Source organism: Salminus brasiliensis, chromosome 3 (genome assembly GCF_030463535.1).
Source record: "Salminus brasiliensis chromosome 3, fSalBra1.hap2, whole genome shotgun sequence".
Lineage (NCBI taxonomy): Eukaryota > Metazoa > Chordata > Actinopteri > Characiformes > Bryconidae > Salminus > Salminus brasiliensis.
Window position 1 is genome coordinate 9,173,955 of NC_132880.1, and position 19,415 is coordinate 9,193,369.

Below are 19,415 nucleotides of genomic sequence, written 5' to 3' on the forward strand. Positions count from 1 at the left end.
TTCCATCCAGTGCTGTTGAGATGAGATGGAGAGTTGGGGATAAGGTTGGGTGGTGATCATTCAACACCCTGACCTCACAGTAATGCACCAAAATCTAGTAGAAAGCCTTCCCTGGACAGTAGAGACAGATACTCCAACAAAACCATGATTCACTACATCTTAATAACTTTGATTTTGAAACAGTGAATGAGGAGGTGTCCCAGTACTTTTGTCCATATGGCGTATCTCTACACTGTAACACTGTGGTCTCCACTGTGAGTGTTGAATTTAGCACTGTCTCAGTCTTTATGTAGAGCACCAATTTGAGTTGAATTTACATTTTAGACAGTGTAAGATTCTTACACAGCTTTCAGTGTTATAACACTCAAGTGCAGCATGTTACACCAAGCTGTGTGTGCTATTGACAGCACTGGTGTTACCTTGTCTACATAGTTGGTGTTAACTGCTTATCAGATTTACACTGATTCTTATATAGTACGAAGTAGACAGTTTTAACATGAAAAAAATCACTGGGGGATATAATTACATGAACGTATGGGAGTCTTTGATGCTAATAATAATACATTTTTATAATTTTACAATTTATAGAGCATTTTTTATACAAGTAGCAGCTGAAAGTGGAACAATAAAGAAGGAGGCTTCAGATTGTACTTCAGATCTCCTGTCTTATCACACTACTTTCTTTGTATTTTAGTGTTTTAATGTGATCATTTGAGAAGCTTTAGAGGCATCCACTCAAAATTATACATACATGGAAATGTATCTATTATCAGCATAGCTATGACAATGAATCTGATGTTTTTCTAAAAGCATTTCCTAGAGATAAAACAAAGAGAAAACCAAAGGCCCTAAAATGTAACCCTGTGGGACACATAAATTCTTCAGATGAAATTAATTACTAAGAAACTAGGTATTTATTAAATATGCTTTTAAACCAATGATATACTGGGCTAGAAATGTTTGCCTAGTCTTCACAAATCCTGAGCTACACTAATATCTAATAAAGCAACAGACCATCATTCCCTGCACAGACCCATGCTGTTTCAGTACAATGGTTACTAGAAAAAACACTGAGTAGTTATCAAACAATTAATTAATTGTTTGATAACATTTTAGCTATACAGTGCCTATAAAGTTACTCGCCCATTGGATGTTTTCCCTTTTAACTGTTTTTATAAATGGAATCATGGTTAATATATTTTATTTAACAACAATTCACAAAAATGATAGTTTTTAATTATTATTAATAATAATAATAATAATAATAATAATAATAATAATATACATTAATAAAATTATAATAATATTCCAATATTCTAAGAACAGACACAGAGTTGTAATGTAGCTCCTTGTGGCATGGCATCATCAACTGTAGGAAACAGCAAATACAACTGTAAGGGAAGTGGACTACTACACCATGTAGAACTACCACTGTACTAATATATCTGTGTATATATATTTGTATTTTAATTTTTTTTGCTTAGATTTCTATATTTCTATATTTTCATATTTTTATATTTTATTTTTTAACTTAAATGTAACTTATTCTATTTTTATTTTTTTATTTTATTTTTCTTTTGCACTTTTGCACTTTACTTCATTAAGTTAAGGTTTAGTTAAGTTTAAATGTAGATCTTTATTGTATAGCTTTGATGTGGGCAGACATAAAAGTCATAAAAGCATTTCACTGCAAGTTATACTGTGTATGACTATGTATGTGACAAATAAAATAAAATTTGATTTGATTTGATTTTAATACAATGAACTACTACTATCCAAGCTTCTTTAATAAAGTGCTTAGATAGTTATTATTTTAAAATTATCTTTATCTTTATTAGTAGTAGAAGTAGTCTTGTAAGCTTTGTCTCAAACCCTGTAGTACCACCTAGTACTAACGGTAGTATGACTCAATTATGATATTGGCATAAATTATTACTAATTATTTCATATATTTATCTAGATATTTTGCATGGTGTTCACCTTGAGGATGTGGGCCATCAGGAACGTCCACTGTATGGCTTTTGTAAAATGGGTGTGGTGCCACCACGTGGCCAGTCCAAAAAATTACACAATTCCCAACTACAACTATTGTGAGAATGCAAATTCTACAAAAGTTTATTTACAAAAAAACATCACAGTTTAGATATTTGTTTAAAAAACATCTAATTGCACAGGCCACAGTCTGTCATTGTTACTGTAACAGGCACCAATCTTTAGATTTACATATGTATTAAACATCATACTAGTGCTGATTTAGGAGCGTGTTTTGTGCAGGTGATTTTAGAGAATGTAAATATAAGGACATGTGATTAGATGACTCTAGTCTCCCAATCAATATTTGGTCAAAAAACATTGAACAGTCCTTCACTGTGTTTGCACTTCTGCCTTTTTCTTTATGGAAGCTGATTCCCAGGTAATGAAACTTTGAGTTATGAAGATATTCAGATGTTTAAATGGTCAATAAAAACAAGTTAAGAAAGTAAGCAATATTTTCAGGAGAGGCATTATTTCGAGACAGTAAGTAAACATTTCCTGAAATGATGTCATTAATTTAAGAAACTTATATGTACTATGTCATTATTTTAAAAGAGTACATTATTACTTTGATCAAATATGATGTTATTTTAAGACACTAAGGTAGTACGTCTTCTGCACCTGGCAGGAACAGGCTTCCATGCGATTCAAACACAGCTAGGATATAAAGCGAATTTGAAAAGGTAAAGTGAAAAATGAATGTAAGACAGAATGTGTGCTTCTCAGGCTTCAGTGTAAAACAGGCGAGTTTTACATTCAGGCTCAGGTCACTGCTGAGGCCTCTGTAAGTAATCAACATCATCGTATTCGCTTTCAGAGGAGTAGGGGTCCTTTTTGGCCTTGACATGAGAGTAGAAGTCCGTATCAACACTGACGGGGGAATATATCGGGGAATCTTCTCCACAACTCGGCTCCTTACTCAACCCTGAGAGAGAGGGAAATGCACAGCAATATTACCTGCAGTGAACCAGCTATGACTATACATAATAATATTCTGAAGGATATGGATGAGCACATATTGATAATTTTCTCGTTCAAATAATAATAAGGAAAATGCAGTTCTGAGCACCTTCATACATGCTACTGGGCTCTGTGGATTTTACACTGCATTAGCATGGTGACTGGAAGACTGCTCAGAGTCTCTGAATGCACTGATTTTGTTTTATCATATAAATAATGACAGGTCAGCAGCTCAGATGTACAGCAGTTACAAACCCTGGTCATGGTTGATCATGAAAACGTTGGTCTGGTCTTGCAGAAAGTTATCTGTCTGATTCAGGACGTTCTCAGTATTGTGGGTGGTGGAGACTGGGTCGGTCAGAACTTCATAAGAACAATGTTTACATTAGACATATAATCAATATACAATATCACAACATCCCATGCTGAATATCATGTATATACATATGTCATTTTCATACATGTCTGTTTGAAATGTGAATTTTACTGATATAAGATTAGTTTTTTTTTACTATTTACAGCATCATAGCTCAAGTAAAAATCTAAAGAAGTAAACATCAATCTCCAAACATGTCTTGGCTGGTTGACTATCATTAGGATATGGGGAAAATAACCATTACTTTAAGTACTTTCCCGCAGAAGGTGGATCTAACACTAATCTACCCTACTTGAACCTATTAATTACAGACTACAGAAGTCATTAAATGGCTGAATTGGGGTGTTTGTGATTTGGGTTGGAGTTGAAACCTGCAAGGTCTGGAGAGCTACTGGAGAGCTTCCAGTAGGAGGGTTGGAGATCACTGTTTAACAACTGGTAACCACCACTTCAGGGTCTGGGTTCAAATGTTAAATCACATGAGATATTTCCAGCAGCTATTTAATTAAAGCATACTTTCAGTTTGCAGGTCACTTCTGTTCTCTCCAGCATTTTCATAATTCTCATCTTCAACGCTGAGGCCTATATTCTCATAACACTCCCCAGACGAGGTGCTGGACGTCTCAAACGAGTCCTCTGCACAAAGGAAAATAAACAGAGAGGGGTACCAATCACCAGAGTGGCCATTTTCAGGGATCTTAGATTTATTTAAAAAGGTTTAAAATGTAAACCCTCTTTACAAAGGATAACTTTACAAATGCTACAGTTTATAAACGCTTATTTGGGCTCTCAGGGCTCCCAGCTACCAGTACAACTGGGTTCCAAAGTTCAACTACTATTATAGTAATTGTTTTCCTACCTTAAATGAAATGTTAACTTTAAATAAGCAATATATTGGGAAAACTGTATTTTCCAAATATGAAGATTAAAGAATATGGCCTACCACTTGGGGCTGTAGTGACACCCTGGAACGTACCGTTGGGCATATAGGGCTGGTATCCTTGCATCGCGGCATTACCAAGGTAGCCTGAATCTGAACATCAACAGTCATTACAGAATTATCATGTTTGAATATCAGAATTGTAGTTTCTGTGGTGATAGACAAGAGAGAATGAACTTTAAGCACTGAAACAAATATACCTCCTAAACTGTAGGTATCCATATATAAGCTCATTCTCTATTACATAACATATGTATTAGTTACACAGTAAATATTAAGATCTGACCTTTATCTATTGGTTTTGTGGATCCCCCCCCCCCCCCCTTTTTTTTTTTCTTACAATATGGTACTGCCAATTATTTCACCCAGTCATAGCTTCCCCTAGCATTAGGAGGGTAAAGACCAACATTTCTCCTCTGATGCATAGTGGCATCACCAGGCAGCTGACACGCTCAGAGGAAAGCACTGGGTCCCCTGTTCCACCGCACCACCTAAAAGATGCCTGTGCCAGCCAACATCAGTTTAAGTTGATGAGGGGAGAGAGTACTACATGTACTACAGTACTACACTTATGGCCCTCTATGCTCTCTCCTTGCTGATGGCAAAATGGCATCCTGAGCCATTCTATTTTTAAGAAACATTTGGTAGCTTTTCTTTAAATTCTTGAATCATTTCTTGTCTAATAACCAAATAAAAATCAAATTTAAAAACTTTGCCAGAGAAAAATGTCTCTAGTGTTCAGGTACAGGGTGCAGTGTGCAGAGCAAGAGGACAGTGTCCTGGAACGGGATTTATTTGCAAGAATATTTCATGGAATTCTTTACTTACAGAGAAGGTTTCCTAACAGCCTGTGTGTGTGTGTGTCTGTGTAAACCCCCTGTCCACACTTAGTCCACACTCACCCTCCTCAGTCACACTCTGCAAGTTGATTCCTTTCTGACCTGGAGCTTTCCCCTCTGCACTGTACCGCATTGAATCTGCAAAAAGGACATTTAGCCATTTAACTAGCAGCCACTGAATCATTTTCGAAAGCACTGACTCATTTCAAGTGGATTCTGGTCAAATTTAGTAGATACTGAATCATTTATAGTGGATACTGAATCGTTTATAGTAGACACTAAATCATTTATAGTAGATACTGAATCATTTCTAGTGGGTACTGGATCAGATATAGTAGATACTGAATCATTTGTGGAAGATACTGAATCATTTATAGTGGACACTGGATCAAATAAAATAGATACTTAATCATTTATAGTAAATACTAAATCATTTATAGTGGATACTGAATCATTTATAGTGGATACTGAATCATTTATAGTGGATAATGAATCATTTATAGTGGTTACTCAATCTTAAGTACTGAAAGTAAAACTCTAAACAAGCCTAGGGGTCATAGAAAATATTAAGTCTTCATATACACCCTTTATAACATTAGTACCAATTGAGTGAAGTGAAAAACATTTTTCATCTACAGTGACAGGTCTTGTGGGGGGTTTCTGATATGCAGTGGTCAGTACCTCCCAACAGTACCCCAAGAAAGGACAACAGGTGAATCAGCAACAGGGTCATGGGACACTGAAACCCATGGAGGTCCCACCTCAGAACTTGCAGGATTCGCTGCTGATGTCTTGGTGCCAGATACCACAGGACAACTTTAGAGGTCTTGTGGAGTCCATGCCTCTAATGTCCAGATCTGCTGAAGTGAACTGAAGGGGAGACCTACTCAATACTAGGTGCTAATGTTATGGCCAATTGGTGTAAACTCACTGCGGAAGGTGGATAAGGGAAAAGCGGTGCATGGGCTGGTGCTGTCTAGTTCGTAGTCTGTGTCATAGGATCCGCTCTCAACACTACTCTGGGTCCACATCTGTGGGGGCATTGCTTGAGCTGCAGAAACATAATTCGCAAACTCAGCACTTCAGCAATTCAGAGCACACTGACTCATGAGGAAGCAGATATTACTGACCGTTGGGGGCGTAGTCATTGCTGGTGACCTTAACTAGGTGGACAGAATCTCTGTAGTTATTCTCTACAGGCTCTGCTGTGGTCTGTAGGCTGGCAAATCGCTGCTGAACTGTATGAGCTGTGAGGGACAGTAAACACATTATGGCAGTTTGGGACTGTTCTGTTGAAACTCCTGCATTCTAGACCAAATTAGCGTTATTGTTACAAATACATGACATGAAAAATACATTAGAATTTTTTATTTAATCTGTACTGGTGCATTTCAAAAAATGAGAAAATCTTTAGATCATTATTTCATTCGTAATTAATAACACATAAAGTGACATATTTCAAGCCTATGAATATGGCTTATAGCTCAGAAACTCAGAACCCAGAGCTGTGCCTGTACCTTATAAGCTACGTAAGCGTGAGATATCCAAGGTTCTTTTTTAGGATAGTGATGCATTTCAACCTACCTTTTCTTTTCTTTGCGCGGCAACACAGGACGATATTTAAGATAAGTGCAATCAGAAGAGCGGAGGACAGGCCAATGCAGCCCAGTAGTTCCAGAGACCATGAGACTGTGGGTCCGGCTGTGGTCATTTGCACTTAAAGTAGAAAGAATACACATGGAAGACATATAAAAAAGAATAGGAATCAGTCCTCCTTCTTGAGGAATGTCCATCATTTATTAGCAAATCACATCCACAGACATGCAAGAAGCCTCAGAAAGCCTAAGTAATAAATAATTCATTTAAAGCTGCATTTAAATAAATAAACAAAAAGAATACAGCTTACTTTTCTTAACACCTTAATATGGATATATATGCTAAACATATGTAAATAAGGGTTATTCTTGCTGTTTTACTAAATAGTTAGCTTTTGTAAGTTTTTGTAGCTTTTAATGCAAAAGGTAATTTTTGGCATGCATTTGCATTTGCAAGTCCAGTATTTGTTAACAAAGTTAGCCTAGCACGTTCTGTTATGATCATGTTCAATTATAGTAAATCAAGTTCATTATATTTAGATTCGATTTTTTTTTGCTGTTAATATTCTGAGAAAGGTCGTTATTTAAAAACAATAATGACGATGCGTCAACGAATTCGACGTAATCAATTACAAAATTACGTCGATTTGCATAGCATGCACCAATGTTTTCATCGTCCAGTGTAGATACCTAAGGCTTTTCTCTGTACCGTGGTAGCTTTAAAACACACGTAGATGTTTAAATTGATATGTATACATATCTCTCTCTCTCTCTCTCTCTCTCTCTATATATATATATATATATATATATATATATATATATATATAGATAGATAGATAGATAGATAGATATATGAGATATATCAAATATATATACATATATATGATATTATATATGATATTATAATATTCATACTGCGGTCAGAAAAAGAAAATAGACTTTTTTCCCACCTGGTGGGAATACATTTTCACAGATTCAAGATCGGCTCTAACGTACACCAAATGTAACAGCCCTGAAAGCTTAATGCAACTGTTAAGACGAAGTGGTGGTTTTCTTTACTACATCTTTTTCAGAATTTTCCTGATCAAACTCTTACCTGTTGTTAATGCAGGTGTAGTTGCCTTTGGGCTGGAGGGAACAGGCAGTCCAGCAGAATCTAGCACAAATCAGTTCAGTTCAGTTCAGTTCAGTTCAGTCATTTTTAAAAAAGTTAATTTGGTAATAAAAAGTGCAGAATAATAAAGAGCATTAAAATATCTAACCAAGCATTACTTCTTAAATATGTCCAACATCAGGACAATTCAAATGACAGACATAACTTTACTCACTGTTACAAATCACTCCTGCAGCTTTTGAGTCTGTACAGAAGTGGGGCTTGGTGGAAGTGTCAATCTCTGTACAGTCCCACAGGACTGCAGCGTTTTTTGGACACATGTAATACCAGCGTGTTTCATTTTTGTGTGTGAAGGGCTTCTCAAAGCCTGTGAACGTTTTTGCAACCCCGCAGTCCAACATGGTACAGGCCAAGAATGCCTCTTGTTTATCCCAGGAGTCATCACACACCGTCCCCCACAATCCATTACGATGGATCTCCACTCTTCCAGAGCAACGATCCTGTCCTCCGGTCAGTCTCAAGGCTTTGTATTCTTCAGGCAGAAAAGTGAAAAACGATAGTTCAAATCAGTTCAAAATTTCCATGGATCACGTCTGGCTCTCTGATTAGGTAGTTATTAAGTTGTAGGTACAGTTCATAGAAAAAAACGAGGCAAGTGTAGTCAAACAGCTAACACACAATTCAGGCTACAACATTTCTGACACTTCTAAGCAGCGTTTGTTTATTTTGTATAGCTATCAGTATGCCGCATTGTGACAGACCCCACATAAGCAAGCCTGTATTAGCTAACGACTCTTAGCTAAAGAGTCACTTGTGTTCTGATTTGGGCATGCAGTTTACACAATGTTGTTTTAATGGATATGAGTTCCATTTCAAAATGAATTCAAAAGCATGCAGTTTCAAACCAAAAGTGCTCATAGATAGGGCAAGACAGAAGAAGCAAATAATAGAGTGGACGTTGGAGAGAAAACATGGAGCTCCCCTTGTGTTTGCCCCTGGCACAGTAAAAGCTTCAGTCACAAGGCTTGGTTTGTGTAGCAACCCATATTCCCATTACTAGCAGAGTCTGATGGTGAGGAGCTGCTCTTCAGAATCAATGACACCATATTCTCCTGAAGTGACCATCAGGTTTTTACATTTCGCCAGCTTTGACTTTGGGCTATCACTAGTGGGCCAAGTTCAAATTTTATGGAATTTGCCCATTTTTCAGCCCAATTTTGGTTATGCCAGATTGTCACTACAGTGTAATGGTACAGAAGTGGCTAAGGAACATGGTGAGTCAGTTCCATGTCCCAACATTTTTCAACTATGGCAAGAAAACCTGCTTTTGAACTTTCACTGGACAGCTAAATGACCTTGGAGGAGAACGCTAACTGCTAAATGCTGTCATCTTCATTTTAAGATGGCAGAACCATGGTGAGTTGTGCTCTCCTGGACTCCTGATTATGGATGGCTATGGCATCACCAGGGATCAAACTATGCTTTTAAGTAAGTCCAGTGAAGACTCTGTTTCACATATAACTGCATCCACATTGAAACATACCTGAACACACCACTCCAGCATCCTCTTTATGTCCACAGTCGTGGTCATCCATCACTGCAGGACACTCCCATAGACTTCTCTCTTTTCCTGTGCAGTTCAGATCATCGAGCTGAATGGGGCCTCTACCCTGACTGTATGGGTCACCCTGCCCTGTGACTGAGATTGCATATCCACAGCCCAGCTGAGCACAAACTACATCAGCATCTTGTGTGTCCCACTCGTCATCGCACACTGTGCCCCACTGTCCCGCCCGCCACAGCTCCACACGCCCAGCACAGCGGTGGCTTCCTCCACTCAGTCGGACCATGTTGTTACCTGAAGTGACAAATGTGACCGGTCAGTTAGTACGCAATCACTGTCCATTGCTTAGTCATACAAATACTCTGTAAATACACCAGTGCTTTCAAAACCTTAAGAGTCCACCTGCCCTGCATGTGCTGGTGTCTTAATCCAGCTAACTGGCTAATTAGCAAGCTATTCTTAAACTCTAGTGGGTGTGGTTTTAGGGCCCTCATAAGCCAAGCTGACTGCTGCCTGTTGGGTCATTGTTGAGCATCTGTCCCACAAAATTGGTGGAGGATGAAGGCTATCACATGCTTCCTCCAAGATATGTGAAGCACCGCTAAATCTTTTCAAACTGTCTTTAACACAACATCATTAGACAGCTAAAAACGCTTGAAGGAGAACACTAACTGCCAGTTCTGTTACATCAGCTAGCAGATGCCAGTGATGGCTAGCATTAAACTGTAGGCTTCAGTTTAAGCCAACAAAGCTCCCAAGGGTTACATTAAGTTGAACCCAAGCTTACAATCTGACATACTCTCTGCAATTTCATTTCGGCTGTCATGTATGACCTCTCCAGTACTGTAGGTGGCGCTCAAATGTATTTCAAACTGATATGTCTTAGTGTATTTGTTGAGGTGATTCACACTTTACTTATTTTACTGCATTTGTAACAGAAATAAATGTTATATTGCTCCTTTACGTTAGGGGTTTTATTTATTATAATGTTATTAATGTTTCGGGAATCTGTATCAACATTGGCAGAAATGTACATAAACATATCAGACCTCAGCATCAACTCATTTCCCAATTCCCATAACAGTGCATGCCTAGTTGTGAGACAACAGAATGACAATCAGCAGTCATCACCTGCAAAATACTAAAATGGACCAGGGAAGCACTGCAGGGCTGTGGTAAGGAATTTTACATTGTACATTATTATACATAATGCTTTTGTCTACAACATTAATAAATATATAAATAAACAAATAAATACATAAAAAGATCTATGGTTTTAAGCAATGTATTAGGCATCAAATTCAAAAACTGTACCACATTTCATATCTTACCACAGACCACCTGTGAAAGCACTGAACAGTCACTTCCAACCACTGTGGAGCAGCTCCGTAAATGAGAGTTGTGGTAGATGCAGTCCGTGAGACAGGTACTATTAGGTGGTGCTCTGCTTGTGGTCTGTGCAAACACTTCTCCACAGCCAAGACTCTGACAGATCTCATCGGGCAATCTCTGCGAGGCCTCTTCAGTCAGAGTAATGTTTGATTTGGCCTGAGACCAGAAATTCCAGACACAGTGACTGGACGTTGGGGTGATGTAAGGAGCGTCTAGCAGGAAGAGTAAGTTCAGTTCATTTTACTAATATAGCAATTTTACATTTGTTCATCAAAAAATTTGAAGTTTGGAAAACAAGATGGAGAACTTGAAAGAATACGACCTTATTTATGTATTAGTTCTCAAATCCACAGACAGAATGGGATTTATTTAAAAAAAAAGTGGTTCTGAATTGCATAAATCAAGGGGGATTCCGTAGAGGATGAATTTTAGCTACCTGCAAAGCTTAAGCTTTAAGAAAATCAAAAGCATCAGTAGCAAACAAGCAGAGATATTTCCTCATACTGTTGTTGATTCAAAGTCTGCATAGGAGCTAAAGCAACTCTCCTTCTCCATCTCTAGTTCTATTCTGTTGATTTAATAAGGTTTCCGTTCTCTTCTAAGCTCATGGAAATGCACTGAAATGGCTGCCTGTGAGTATTCAGTTGTAAAACACTGCAATATTACTTTAAAGCCCTGGTTCACCAAACTTCTTCCTGAAGATCTGGCTTGTTCCTGCGGGTTCACCTCCTACCCACATCTAACACACCTCATTCAGTTAACAAAAGGCCTTCTGAAGGCAGTAACTAGGTGGAACAGGTGAGGATGAAGAGGGATGGAGCTTAAAGACTTAATAAATATTGAATTGCTTCCAATCAATTGAATTGCCATCATTTAAATAAAAAAAAGAAACTAGTCAGCTTGGTTTCTTCTGTGAGACACCAAGCATATGTATTATATATTATACATATTATATATTATTATATATTATATGTATTACATGATTTTTCATTATTGATAAACAGCTGTGCTTAATCTACATCAACAAATCAACAATTGGAGCTAAACATCTCCAAGAACCTCATCAGCTCTTACCGCAGATGACTTCAGACATAACCATGCAGCCTCCTGCAGCAGTGCGGCTGCAGTTGATCAGTGTGCTGTTGTGGTGGATGCAGCCTGTAAGGCAACTTGAATTGGGGTCTGCAGCGCTTTCCTTTAGCTCATACACTTCCCCACAGCCCAGGGTCTGACACACTTGAGTAGCAAGGGGGTGCAGAGGTTGTTTGAATGCAGGCAATCTCTGATTCTCGTCTGGAGAGGTCACCGTCCATGAGCACGGCCTGGAGGTCTGAGTTATGTACAGTTTAGCTGGGGGGGAACAAAAGAAGGAAATGTTAAACCAGTTAAACTCTAATTAAGGGTCTACGTGTGGATCCACACTTCAATTCCTCACTCTCGAAATGGTCTTAAGAATGAGAGTGAAATTTTACAGGGTGTAGACTTACAGAAGCAAAGGCCAGATTCAATAAATGCGTCTTGCTAATATCAACATCATGTCGCTGTCTATGTTTCTAATGTAAGTAAGCTGTTTCATTTTCCAATTGTATCCTTTTTCCAAGGCCAGCTATATATATTGTCACTGTCAAATGTGACATAATTTGAAAACATAATTAACATACATCTGAGACTGGATGTTTACATGCACTCATCATGGACACTGATGTCATGGCAAGTGTACAACATACATCTTTAATATAAGAAAGCAAGAATTTTACATACTGGATGTAGAAAGATATGCATATACCCACTTATATTAATAATTCAGTGGTGCCCAAAGCCAATGCCTCTTCCACTTCCTGATAGTAATCATTAGTGACTACAACTGGTAGCTACTCTGTGTCCACATAAAAAAGATTTGTTTGACTGTGTTGGTCAGTAATTTGAAAGTGCAAGGAGCTCAGTACAGATCTGAGATGGATCATAGTTTTGAAGTCAGGAATGTTTCTTAGAGACAAGTTCACATTTATGTGTAAATGTGTAATCACATAATCACAACAATATTCTGTGATTAATTATTAAATAATCAATTAATTTTGAGTTAATAATTTTAATTTTGAGTTAAAATGATAGCTACTCATTGTTTTGGGTGGGAGAACAAATTAATGTGTATTTGTATCCCTAATAAACTGTCTAGAGGGATTAGCTGTTTAAGAGATAAATGGATGATCAGTTATTGGGCTCGATTAAGCTAAGCTGTGTGTGAGTGAGAGAGAGAGAGAGAGAGAGAAAGAGAGAGACGAGGGAGGGATAAGAGAATGAGCGTTAGTTATGAGATTTAATCCATATTTCAGCATAAATCAATTATCTACCCTCTGAGTTTAACAGTACTGACGCACTGCTTACATCTCTAAGTAAAACCGCTAATACGTCAATAGGCTCCGTTAGAGAGACCTACAGGAGGAAGCTGAGGCCAAACTTGGTAAGATGATTAATCTGCATTAAAAAAAAGGCTTAACACGTTAAAGTTTGGAGCACTAGTTATTATAAGTTTTTGAAGGTCAGGAACAACACCAAGAACGACCCAGCCCCAGGCCTGCCATGAACTGTAAGCTCAGCATAAGCTCAAACCAGCAGCTAGACAGTTGAAACTTGGACAACACTGGGTGCAACACTGTGGTTGAGAAATGGATTATGCAGGCTTATATTAAGCTTTTGGATTGCATTCTAAAAGTCCTGACCTCTACCCTATAGAAAATACTGTAGGTGGCCCTGCTTAAAAGTTGGCACAGTGCCAAAAAACCAACAATACAACAAAATATTAGGTCTGCTGTATATACCTCTATGTATATAATATATATCTTTTCATTTTATTTTCCTTATAGATTATAAATGTTGTACACCTATTGTGCCCTAGAAAAAGAACAATTCTACAAAGGTTATTGAAAGGCCAGAACAGGACTATAGTTCTGCACCCCTGGTGTGAATTTGGTTCATTTGAATAATGTGTCATGGCTGGCAGCGTTGTATTTATTTATATAATTCAATGGGTACATTAATGTCTGAAATAAATGGTTTTCAGTGAGTTGCTTAGGTGCACACTTTTGCACAGTACACAGTACTGAAGTACAGAAAAATTATAGAAAAGAAACATCCAAGATTCTGCACTGTTTGTCGGTAAATATTTACATTTACAGTAAGCAATTTGTAACAGTGAGCACATTAATACTGGTGTAGAATTTTTATTTATTTTTTGATCTATTGCATCGGCACGGTCAGGCAACATTTTGTGCCTATGTCTCAGCTGCATGGTCAATAAAGTGAATGGAGGACACCACCAAAAGACATTCCTACATTTTAATTTATGTTAACATTTCGAAGATTCTAGGTTTCACTCAAATCATTAAGCTCATAGTATTGCTTGTAGGGAAACATTTTATATTAAATTGGAAAAATACAAACATTTTCAGTTGTCTAAATAAGTAATACAGTAATTTTATTATTATTATAATTATATATATATATATATATAATAATTATAATATTTTTCATTTCAATTTGCATTCAGTGTTTGTTTTTTTGTCCACAGCAATGATCACACTTAATGCATTCAGCAAAGTTCAGCACTACTGCTGAAACTGCACAAAGGTTGATATCTTAAAATCTACCTGCAGATGTTTAGCACAGCAATAGAACAATGAATTTAGCAGAAGTGCCTACGCCTAGGTCTTCTGCTTCTGTTTCTCAAACAAAAAAGGTTACAGTGAAAGAGCATTTGCACCTGCACCAACTCCTAAAAGAGTGCAGCACACCACAACATCATCGCCACATCCTGTCACATACACTTCACTGAGAGAACTATACTTACAAAATAGAGAAAGAAAAGCCAAAAAAAACACACCCTGCACTGCAAAAGTAGCTAGTCTGGCCTAACACCCTGGACATTAGAGTCCAGAGGTGCCAAGCAAACAACAGTTCCATTTGCACAAAGACAGTTATGTCATGACACTGAAGATCAGACTTTTCTTTCATTTGATCATTTTTGGACAATCTGAAGTGTTTAAGCAGTTTTATGGAGGAGGAAAACATAAATAACTACATAAATAACTCACACTCATTCCCATGCTCCATGCTGTCTGGGGGCTTTGAGGTGTTTTGAATCTGAAGTGCTGAAAAAAAATAAGGCAAAGATTTTCTTAATGAAGTATTGCTAATCATTTCTTGTGGAACAATACCAAACCAAAGTCTAATCACTGGCACGTTTGTGGGTCAATGGCAATTGAACAGAACAAGGCCCTATACTGTAACCACAACAAACATACTTCTGAACAGCCTCTGACCACTGCATGACCACACAAACTCTCGATGAATCACTTAACCCGGGTTTCTTAACCCGGTCTGTTACTGTTTCTGTTACTGTTTTACAATTCACAGTTCAACGAAAGTCATCAATGTTGTTCTATAAGTTATAATAACACTCCAATTAGAATTCTGAAGTATGATATTTCTAAAAGCATACATTTATAAAGGAGTTTCGCAAATTTGTACAACATAAGTATGCTGATGCTTTAATATTAGCATGTACACTAACGAGGCCCATATATGGGCTAACCATATATTACCCATATATAACCTAAAAAGAGTAATGATGGTCATTGTTTAGATAATAAAGCACTTTTTTAAGTTATTCTGGTTGAATGCCAAATGTAAAAGCAAGGATATCATCATATCATGAATGCATTATGCTTTTTACTCTACCAAGTCCAAAGTTGTACTTTTTAAACACTTAAAAGAGACTTAAAAGGGAAGAGTTTGACTGCATCAGTTAACCCATTAAACATTATACCTCTATATATATAATATATATAATTTCATTTTATTTTCCTTATAGATTATAAATGTTGTACACCTATTGTGCCCTAGAAAAAGAACAATTCTACAAAGGTTATTGAAAGGCCAGAACAGGACTATAGTTCTGCACCCCTGGTGTGAATTTGGTTCATTTGAATAATGTGTCATGGCTGGCAGCGTTGTATTTATTTATATAATTCAATGGGTACATTAAACAGTCAATGACCCATCGGTGGGCCAAAGGTGTTATTACAAACTTCTGTTATCAAACACAGGCCCCACCAGTTTGTACAGAACTCCCTGTAGTTACTGAATAATACATCGTAGTGTGTTATAGGCCTTTCTGCATTATGGGGATAATCGAATAAAATTGAATAAAATACTTGAACTTTTGTTTTACTCTCCTAAACTCAGGCATTTTTATTACATACTAAAATGGTTATTAAATATATTTAATAACAAACAGTACAAACTGGCTGAAGCGTTCTTACGTTCTAGCAGTGAGGAACGCAAGGACGCGGCAGTGGTTGCCTGGAGTTTAAGAGGTTACAACGACTGACACAAAAGCCGAGAAAATGTGTAACAGAATGCGTAACAGAAATTGCGTACAAACAACGTACAAACCTTCATAGCAGACGAGAGCTTGAAGAACCACCACAATTCTGAAGGCCTCCATTCTTCATAAGCCTGAGACGAGTCCTCACGCTGTTACAGCGGCGAGCATCATGACAGAGAAGAAAGGAAAAAAAATGACAAGCAGAGATACAATCCACCTCCTATCTGCTACAGCAAGACTTTAGCCCCCTCTCACTCACCCCCACGCCACAGTGGCGACATATTGGATCAGTCAAAAGATTGTGAACACCTGCTTTTCTCCTGATGATTGATCTATACGTTAAACAGTGTGAGCCTGTCTACGATTAAAAATTGAATCAAGCGATAGGTCTGTTTTGATATAAGCAGAAAAGAAATGAATTACATTCTTTTTTTAAATGAACATTGAACTTCAGCAGATTTGACACAGGCCAGACCTGTAGCACATGATTTACAGCTGAACGCATTGTAGAGTTGTTGCAGTGTGTAGTATCACAATGCTTGATACTAAACGATTTAATAGCAAAATATGAAAATCATTCATAATTATTGCACCACCAGTTTTGGACAAAATTGCAGTGCCTATGGTGCCATTTTTATAGTCTGGGTTTAGGCTTGAAAGGAGGTCTTGAAAACTGCTTCCAAATGTTTACTGGATTGATTAGTTGAACATAAAGCACATTTCATCACTGTCTCGCAAAACCCTTGTTTATTATTTTTTCACTTTTTGACATATTGTGAATCTGGCAGTTGGTTTTTACATTTTATGATAATTCCTGATAAATGGACTAATAGAAATGCTCCAAAATTACTTAGAATGCAATCTTTTTTCACTGATTCAAGTGTTTTTTTAGGGACAGTTTACAACATTGAGGATGAAACTACTAAATTCTTCTGAAACATTTTTTGATCTCCACATTATGACATAGCCTTGCTATGAACACGTCCTGACAGATGTCATATGCTGCCATGAGTTGTTAATATTATAGTATGACCTAACACCATTGGCAGTAACCATTAGGACAGATACTGCTCATGAGTTTAAAATAGGGCAAAGTGTAGTGCTAAGTATTTTGGTCTCCATACTGACTTTAGCAGTATTTAGCAGTATTTAAGCTAAGGTATCTTTTGGATCCAAGCCGATACAAACTAGCGAAAGGTATTTTCGGAGTAAACATTGAAGCACTTTTGTGAGTCGCTCTGGATAAGAGCGTCTGATAAATGTCTTAAATGTAAATAGCATGTGTCATACCAACAAGCATTATAGCATTTGTCATTGCACTAACCAGTAATGGTAACAAGGCACTATTAGCATAACAGACTGTGATGATGTCAAAGACGCCAGACTCATCACCAATGTGGTTAAATCTACTCCACACTCTTAGTAATACAAGACGCTGAGTCTGAGTAAGCTAGCTTAAAAACATATACACCAGTAAGAAATATGTATATAGAGAAATCTAAGTTCATTGCGTAAGAGTTCATTACTGTAGGTTGGTATCTTCCAGGGAAGGGGAGGTATTTAGGGGACAGTGCACATGAGCGATTGGACACTTGGAGCGGACACTGTTTGCTAAAGGTGGCAGGGCCTAGCTGGCGGGCTCATAGACTAAAGAGTAGTCATGAGGCTGGGAGAAGCCCAGTGACACTTTTTTTTATGTATTTCCCTTTGTATTTTTTTCTACTTTTTGTGTGTACTTATGAATAAATGATCCACAACTGATGGATCCTCACCTTTGCGTCTTCCTGAAGCTTTTATCTCCTTCGCCGCACATTACCACACAGACATCATCTGTCATAATCTCATGACTGCCTTTGACATCTGCCAGTAAATGGTTGTGGCATTGTTATGTCACTGTTATGTAGTGTATAAAGCACAGTTACCTGTGAGAATAACTCCAGCAGGTTTACTTAAACATTAACCTGGTGCTGTGTATTTCTTGTTCACACATGTTAAAACTTATGATAGTGATAATATATATGTATATATATATAGGGTTTTTTTAGCTGTAGTAGAACTACTGAAGTAATAATTCAATCGTCATGTTATATGTTTGCTGCTTATTTTAAAAAATGTAGTGGACAAAATGTCAAAGGCATGTGTGTTTAAGGTACTTTGCTGTTGACGAGCTGCAGTCACCTCTGTTGACCTCCAGAGGAAGCTGTTGTGAAAGGTGTGTTGAGCATAGCTTATCCTTTTTGTCTTCAACAGAAGAAAGGCCTGTATGTTTAGCTTTTTTATAAACATAGCTGTGTGTTTTCAGATATCTATATACAATAATCATTATATTAAAATAGACCCCTAGATAGGCCTCTAGATAGAGCTCACATGTTCTCTTCAGTTTATCCGTATCTTAAAGTTTCTAATCAATGTTTTAATAAACTGAACCCTTGATTGAAGATAAATGTACAGTAGAAAATGAGCCCTGTGTATATTCACCCGTTTCATTTGTAAGATCAAATCTTTAGGTAAATATGACAGAAAATTATTCCAAATAGATAATTACAGATAAAATTAATTTCCATAAGCTACAATTAATTTATATTATATAATTAGACATGAAAACCCTATTGTTTTTAGACACACTAACCTTTGTCCACCAACTGAAAGCTATAGAAAATTTCCCTGGTTTCTAATTGTTTTAACATTTTTTTTACTCTTTCCAGACTCATCTGCATTTACAACCTTCTTTCTGAAGGCCTCAGAGAGCTCTTGGTGATCCAGCTCTTGGTAATCGATGGTGATCTTTACCACTCACTTCAAAAATCAAGAGCAAATCAAACTAAATGTCTGAGGTTTAAAGAAGACAGGCTCCTCCAGAATCCTCTCTAACCATGTTCTGATCATCTGCAGCTGATGTTCTGCACCTGATTCTCATTTTAGACATTTAAAGTAGTAACAAATGTAGAGGTGTATATAATATAAATTAATATATATGTATATATATATATATATATAATTACATTTTACTAATGTTTTACTAATGATTTTAAATACATTTCATCAGTTGTATGTGTTTAGTTATACCACCTCCTTTTTTAATATTGTTCAGATGAAGGTCAAATGTCTAAACATGTTAAAAAGACTTTGGGCTGTCCTGACTTTTGCTGATTTGCATTTGAAACTACTAAGGTCAGCAGCAGAGATTACAGAGGGGATTACCGTTCACATGTCCG

General features: G+C 37.1%; 1 protein-coding gene across 1 annotated transcript; it reads right to left on the reverse strand.

Annotated features, from left to right (window-relative positions):
• Nucleotides 1-2,146: 2,146 nt before the first annotated feature.
• LOC140551234 (T-cell differentiation antigen CD6-like) lies at nt 2,147-16,384 on the reverse strand. The gene is made up of 15 exons (XM_072674624.1): nt 16,269-16,384; nt 14,906-14,962; nt 11,889-12,164; nt 10,754-11,026; nt 9,402-9,716; nt 8,073-8,390; nt 7,841-7,900; nt 6,734-6,865; nt 6,280-6,396; nt 6,081-6,200; nt 5,213-5,287; nt 4,314-4,403; nt 3,887-4,006; nt 3,250-3,357; nt 2,147-2,959 (listed from the first exon to the last, which is right to left on the reverse strand). Exons 1-15 carry the CDS (start codon nt 16,318-16,320, stop codon nt 2,802-2,804), a joined length of 2,271 nt encoding a protein of 756 aa, XP_072530725.1. The 5' UTR covers nt 16,321-16,384; the 3' UTR covers nt 2,147-2,801.
• Between the last annotated feature and the right edge of the window lie 3,031 nt (nt 16,385-19,415).

Bases quoted from the DNA above. Each gene is read 5' to 3' on its own strand.
- LOC140551234 (XM_072674624.1), bottom strand. From the start codon at position 16,320: ATGGAGGCCTTCAGAATTGTGGTGGTTCTTCAAGCTCTCGTCTGCTAT. The intron at 9,717-10,753 runs GTAAGATATGAA...TTGTCACTTCAG, and splicing joins GCTTTCACAGGTGGTCTGTG to GTAACAACATGGTCCGACTG. The intron at 4,007-4,313 runs GTAGGCCATATT...TCCTTTGTGCAG, and splicing joins TGTCACTACAGCCCCAAGTG to AGGACTCGTTTGAGACGTCC.